This window comes from Chenopodium album, chromosome 14 (assembly GCF_948465745.1).
Source record: "Chenopodium album chromosome 14, dcCheAlbu1.1, whole genome shotgun sequence".
NCBI lineage: Eukaryota > Viridiplantae > Streptophyta > Magnoliopsida > Caryophyllales > Amaranthaceae > Chenopodium > Chenopodium album.
This window is the reverse complement of record NC_137847.1, coordinates 30460281-30467636: the sequence shown is the minus strand read 5'-3', so window position 1 is coordinate 30467636 and position 7356 is coordinate 30460281. Positions and strand designations below refer to the sequence as shown.

At 35.6% G+C, this 7356-nt stretch overlaps 1 protein-coding gene across 1 annotated transcript; it reads right to left on the bottom strand.

The window, feature by feature from the left end:
• Nucleotides 1-252: 252 nt before the first annotated feature.
• LOC145577963 (uncharacterized) lies at nt 253-1172 on the bottom strand. The gene is made up of 3 exons (XM_081635376.1): nt 1049-1172; nt 600-973; nt 253-462 (listed from the first exon to the last, which is right to left on the bottom strand). Exons 1-3 carry the CDS (start codon nt 1170-1172, stop codon nt 253-255), a joined length of 708 nt encoding a protein of 235 aa, XP_081491502.1.
• Nucleotides 1173-7356: the final 6184 nt, after the last annotated feature.

Below are 7356 nucleotides of genomic sequence, written 5' to 3'. Positions count from 1 at the left end.
ATATTATCCAAAATTGACCTTTCAGCTACAAAAGCACTCTGATTCCCACTAATCAGACCAGGCAACACCTCTTTAAGTCTCTCACACAGCTTCTTAGAAATCACCTTGTAAATTACATTATAGAAGGCTATGGGCCTAAATTGTGAAACTTTAACTGTATTCTCAACCTTAGGCACCATAGTAAAAGTAGTTACATTTACTTGCTTCAATAATTTCCCATGCTCAAAAAATCCTAGAATAGTTCTACAAATCTCAAGCAATCCCTACATGATCTTGAATAACCTCTCCATTCTCTTTCTGAATGCTGTAAATATTATTATGCATTCTTTTCTTCCTGATACAGGCATGAAAATAAGCAGAATAAAAGTCACCCTCCTTTAACCAGTGTAACTTGGCTTTCTGCTTCAGGAACTTCATTTTGATCTTGTGAGCAGCCACAAATTTCTCTCTAGCTTCGCTTTCCTAAACCATGAGCTCAGCGTTAGAAGGATCAGCATTCAGCTGATTCTGAACTAAAGACAGCTCAGCAGCAGCCCCGCATCTGCACTCTCAATATTAGAAAAGTTAGAAAGATTAATAGACTTAAGACATTTCTTAACCTCTTGCAACTTCTTTACCACCACAAACATATTAGTTCCCTGGACACTCCTCTCCCAAGCCTGTTTCACAACATCCTGATAACCTGGGGCTTCAGTCCACATATTGAAAAATCTAAAAGGCTTCCTAGCATTACCAAAATCCCCTAACATTCTCATTATGCAAGGATAATGATCCATAACACCTTCAGGCAGAAAGTCAGCCCTAAAGTCATTAAAAACATCCAACCAAGCCTCATTCACAATTACCCTGTCAATTTTAGTATACACCCTCCTATCCCCATCCTGCTTATTACTCCAAGTATAGAACAACCCCCCAGTCTTAACATCCACAAGATCATTGTGCCTTAAACATTGCCTAAACTTTTTAGTCTCTCCTAGAGAAAGAGGGGATCCAACCCAATCCTCAAGATTTAGAACATTGTTAAAATCTCCACTCAAACTCTAAGGACCTTGAATTCCCTTTCCAATTTCACCAAACTGATTCCATAACTCTTCCTTTCCACTTACTTCATTCACACCGTATACCATAGTATACCAAAACACAGCCTGAGAAGTCTTGTGCTCCACTTTCATATGAATCACCTAAACCTCAACTCTCGGGATATTAACCTGAAATACTTCAGGCAGCCAAACAACCCAAATCCTTCCCCTAGGATTCTTAGTATAGTTAGCAGTAACTGCCCAATTCCCACCAAAACCAATGAACACTGCCCCAAACCTAGCAGCCTTCACCTTAGTTTTCAGGAGCCCAAACAAACCAATACCTTGATTCTTGATGAACCAAAGTACATCACAAATCTTGTCCAGTTTATTTAGGCCCCTAACATTCCAAAAACCCCAACTATCATGGAGAGAGTAAGAGCACTCTCCCCCCTCCCATCTTCCAGAAACCACCCTATCCTCAATCATCTTAACACTAGTTCCACTTCCAGGATCTATCTCACCCTCCACTCCCTTGTTCCTGAGGTGTGAAACATCTTTAGTATCTATCTCAAATCTATTTTGGTCAATTCTGATCCCTTGCACTAGATCCTTCTTTTTAATTTGCTTAGCACCCTTCTTCACAACTGACCTCCATTCCTGCCTAGGTACCTGTTTCTGATGCAGCTTATTTTGTGCAGGTTTCTTGTAGATTTTTCAAGCCAAATTCCTCACTCTATGGTTAGGAGAGTCCTCACCCTTATGCCCCATCCCACCAAAGACTTAATAAGTGATATGCCTCCATTCATACACAACCTGATGCACTACATCAACTCCATTCTCATCTTGAAACTCTATTGTCTCAGGAAATACATCATTCACTCTCACCTTAACCATTATCCTTGCATACTCCAGCAAATCCTTAGTAGTAGTAGCCTTGTCAGTCTTTATTGGAGCACCTACCAGGCCAGCAATCTTCATCAGGGATGATTGACCCCAAAACATCAGATCAAGCCCAAGCAACCTTATCCAAATAGGAACCTCAAACACCCCCTTATCCTTCAAATTCAAACCCTATTCCCACTTCTTCATCATTACAGGCTTTTTGTCAAACAAAATTGGCCCTGCATTCATTGCACTCTCTTTACCTTCAATAGTCTTGAATTTCACCAAGAACACCCTATTATTCATCGATGAGACCCTATCAACCCCAAATTTTTCCCAAATTCTGTGCACAAAGCCATTCATGACATATCTTGAAGGTTTCCCACACAGCATATAGAATACAATTGCTGAATTCCAGTATGAAATCTCAGGTTGCACATCTTCAACAGTCAATTTAGCCTTCCTAGTTCTTCTAACAGTCATAGCATCAATTTCACCAATCCTACCCTTTCCTGACAAATTCAATCCCTCATCCATAGTAGTCGAAAACATATTTTTCCAACTAATACTACCTGAATTATTTGGAACAGGCATCCCTCCCCCAGGTACATTCAACCCCTCATCCCTATTATCCCTAAACAGATTGTCTTTCCAATTCAATCGAATAGGGATAGTAACAGGCAAACTAGGGGAATGCAAATTCACAATATCTGGATTCTCAATAATTGGGGATATCGACTTATGTATGCCATTAGAGTTCTCAATCATCAATAATGGTGTTGGATTATCAATACCAAGAACACTATCACAACATGTATCATTCCTAAGCTCATCTTCAATGGCAGAAGAAGAAGAATGAATTACCTTCAACCAACGATTGAACTCCACCTAGTGTTGCTCACGATCTTCTTCAGTAACTTCCATCACCGGAGTAGTATCCTCCGTTACTGAGTCAAGCCAACTTTCCACTGAAAAATCCTCTGAAGCCAGACTCTGTTCTTTCCTCTTCGTGAAATTCCAGGTTCCAGGTCTTGAGTTTTGCTTCGAATTCTACTTCTTTTTAAAATTTTGAGCCTGAATTCTTACCCCCCTTGCCCTTCTTCCTTTTCTCCATTAAAATCGAGATCAAAATCGAAGAAAAAATTCGTGGGTTTCAAGCTAGTTCAAGACTTTCTCTCTCTAGACTTTTTCTCTCTAGACTTTTACTTTCACTTTCATTTAACTTTCATTTGATTCAATATATGGAGTCTTTTCTACAACTTTTGATGGAGCACGGTTCAATATTAGTGCCACGGTTAGAAAAGCATGTCCCTAGAAAGAGATAGGAAGATAACTAAGACCCATTGTTGATCGTACCATGTCTAGCAAGGTTTGATTTCTCCTTCCGAATACTCCGTTCCATTATGGAGTTCCTAGAGGTGTCAATTCTGAAAGTATGCCCTTTTCTTTCAGATGGTCATCAAATTCTTATCTCAAGTATTCACCACCTCAATCTGATCAAAGGGCTTTGATTTTTTTGCCAAGCTAATTTTCAACTTCACTCTGAAATTCTTTGAATTTCTTAAACGATTCAGATTAATGCAACATAAGGTAGACATATCCATATCTACTATAGTCTTCTGTGAAGGTGATAAAATATTGATGGCCGTTTTTTGTGGTTGTGCTCATTAGTCCACATACATTGGTGTGTATTAGGCCCAACAAGTCACTTTCCCTTTCTCCCAACTTGGAGAATGGCTGCTTAATCATCTTGCCTAATAAACATCCTTCGCAATTTTCAAACGATTGTAAATCGAATGAGTCAAGAACACTTTCCTGTAGAAGTTTCTTGATGCGTCTGATGTTAATGTGGCCAAGACGACAATGCCACAAGTATGTCTCATTTGACTCAATGGTCTTAGCTTTCTTAGTGGTATTTTTAACATTATAAACTTCTTTGTCTAGAGAAAACACACATTTTAGGTAAACGTGTCATGCCATAAACATATAAGCAAGAATTTTGAAATAATAGTCTTGTGATCAAAACAAAACGATGTCCAACGTCGGAAGATCAATGTATGGTTGATAACGAAACTTAAACAAGTTCTATGTTAAGACAAACAATGTGATTACAAGCCTTTCCGAAAAGATTTTCTTCTTCTTTCGCTTGTATATCCACATCCACTTGGTAAGCTCTTCTCACTTGGTTCCTAAAATAGGAGCATATAGTGAGTCATTAATGGTATCTAATAGCTTATGAATTGCTTGTATTCAAGTGTAAGTTTATAATGAAGACACATGAGGTAGAGATTTCTCTTCCCTTTGCCTCATCTTCTAGGTACATGCTGCATTCTCTCTTGTAGTTGCCCTGCCTACTACAGTAGAAGCATCGCATCTTTGCCTTGTTCTTGAACTCCTTCTTCTTTGTTTTTAGAGCAAGTTTAAGCTTAGTACTTCCGCAAGAGTCGGCTCTTTGAAGCTCATGGACAACTTTCAGCAAAGAGAGTTTGTTCCGATCTGCATTTTCAATGCAACATAGCCCGAGTGGAGAGAACTTAACAGCATGTGAGCCGCATGCTCATCCTCTACCGGCTTGCCAATGAGCTCCAAGTGAGTGAATAACCTTGTCATTCGGAGCACGTGGGCTCAAAGTGGCATTTCGGGTCTTAGTCTAGCATTGTAGACTTGTGCCTATACCTCTTGCCTCTCCTTGGCAAGGCATCCCTCTTGCGGTGGCTTGATCTTCATGTTCGAGAGTGACCTAGTCACTTCCACCACGAGACCATCATAGTTTCCTTTGATGCTCTTAGGGACCCTCAAATTGACTATATCCTCTAGATTTTTGAGGAGCATGTCCGGAAAATAGTTGGAGAACTTCCCCTTCCATTGTTCCGGGATGGAGATTTCCATAAGTCGTGAGACTTTTTTTCAATCCCAACTCCATTCCTCATGAGCCTTATCACTCATAACCCCTTTTGAGTAAAAACTCAAGATGGGTATGTCGAGAATGTGCTCTAAGTAGCAATTTCGGAAGGTCTTTCAGAGTTCCTCTTCCCACTCCTTAAAGTTCACCAACTTCAAGGAAAATGGTAACTTTTCGGGAAGTTCCGGGCACATTAGGTTGTTGTCGTTGTTAGTTGAAGACATGATTCTACAATTGAAAGAATTTAAAATGAAAAACCATTCATAATACTTAAATAAGATTGAATTCATGCATATATATCAAACTTATTTAAACGTCTTACTCACACACATTAAATATGTCCCTATTAACTGAGAATAAGTCGATTCCAAGATCCAAAGAATCAATGAGTAGTTAAGCATGATTTGGCTTGTCTTAACACTTTTTATTCTAAGGTAAGCAACTCTTTGCTAATGGCTCCAAGCCACTCTTGGTTAGATAAATTATCGCATCTAATGCTCTCTCAACAATTTATCTCCTTTACCACGATATGTTAGGACTCCATCACTCATATCGTTGAGTCTAACCAAAACTAACATGTATGTGATGTCTTGCTTCGGCAAACCCATCAACATACCTTACGTTCCTAGGGATATAGTCATGCCTAACTTTGACATAGCCCATCACTGTGCGCATTAGTTCGGTAAGTGTTGTTTTTTAATGGCAAGTTTTACTCAATATTTTAGGGACCTAGAGTTTCTATGTTGGTTGATTTAAGTGAACTTAATTAATCATAACAACATTCGAAATCCTAGACATGCATCTAACATATTATTCATATATATAAGCATAAACATATATCGAAAACATAATTAAATGATGCATTTGGCAACTAGCATGACCCCTTGAGTCTTCAAATCTTCAAGACATAACCAAAATAATGCAAATACTAGTATCTACGATTAGGACTAATCTAAATATTAAGGTACAAAATACGCAACGGTTTGCAGACTGTATTTAGATTTATAAAAATACATGATAGAACGCATTCCGTATTTTCTATCCTAATCAAGCCCTACTAGTTGCCATTTTATAAAACCTGTGAGAGAATATACATTCCATTCCTCCATTAATAACTATATACTAAAAGACACACCAACAATGACACGTGTCATCTCCTGGTGTGTCTTTAGAGTTTTTTTTTTTTTTTTTTTTTTTGAAAAAAAATTGTATTTAAGAAACCAATCTTTACATATATAATGCTGTAATAATATCATATAGTATGTAATAGAAAATTTGATGTATCACATCCAAAAAAAAAACATATTAACAATTATTTACTTAAGCAATAAAATAAAATATTCTCAAACATAATTTGTGATACATAGAAGGGTTTTTTTTTGGAAAGACATATATTATATACTACGTTTTTTTTTAAAAGAAATGTACTATGTTGTGTAAAAAAAAAAAAAAGTACTACATTTATTACAACAAGATCATATATTTTTTTTCTTTATTTATTTATTTTTCAAAATTACGAAGCTACAAATTTTACCAATGAAATGTGACTATCAAATCAACAAAGGACACTTTTGTTATATCGTTGAATAATCTATCTATATACTATACTAAAAGATAAGCGCCTCAATATGAGACTGACAAATGTCTCATTATAATTCGCCATCTGCTATTATTTTTTTTTATTATTGTTATATATTTATGTTTCCATATCTAACGTAGTATCATCAAGAGGTCTATATGTAGTATCATGTAATCCTAAATATAATTCTTTCCTTTGCTCACTACTAAATATAATGTAAAAAGGTTTAAAATTCTCAAAATATTTTATACATATGCACATGCAAGGTAAAGTAAGGAGATATCAAAAAATATTTTACTATATATAAATAATAAAAGTTACATAAGGATAAAAAATCTTAGTACAATTAATATCAAAATAACATATGTATAGTAATTCACTAATTCATACATAGTTATGCGATAGATCCAAAGAAAATTAGTAATATTTAATATATAATATTACATACAAATATCAAAGATCTAGGATATCTTAAAACCTAATATAATTTTCTAACAAAAAAAATTGAATATCCTCAGTATAATATTCTATTACATAAAATTAAATATAGTTAACATATTAAAATCAAATCATAATCTTCAAATAATAAAATAAGATACAATATATTTTGTATTATCATTTATATAAATAACAGTCATAGTAATAGTCATATAAGTTGTAAAAATTTTCATTTCAAGGTCATATTATCTATACTACGACGTAGAGGTGTAATATATTGTTCTTCAAATGGCGTTCGCTATGATATCTTACCTCACCCCTCTTAATGAATCTTGGAGAACAAAAGTTCGAATTGCAAGGCTATGATAGCAACCTGACTATTCCAATCCCAAAAAAAAAAAAGAAAAGAAAAAAAAAAGAAAACATATATAAATCATTTGACTTAATTTTAGTTGATGAGAAGGTACACTATAATAGGTTTATAACAATTTTCGTCTTTTAGATGTGTTTACTTTTTGTAATATGTTTACTTA

Excerpts from the sequence above, each read along its gene's own strand:
- LOC145577963 (XM_081635376.1), bottom strand. The coding sequence starts at position 1,172 with ATGAAAGTGGAGCACAAGACTTCTCAGGCTGTGTTTTGGTATACTATG. Across the intron at positions 974-1,048 it reads AATTGGAAAGGGAATTCAAG|GAGAGACTAAAAAGTTTAGG; the intron begins GTCCTTAGAGTT and ends CTCTTTCTCTAG. Across the intron at positions 463-599 it reads TGGTAAAGAAGTTGCAAGAG|GAAAGCGAAGCTAGAGAGAA; the intron begins GTTAAGAAATGT and ends CTCATGGTTTAG.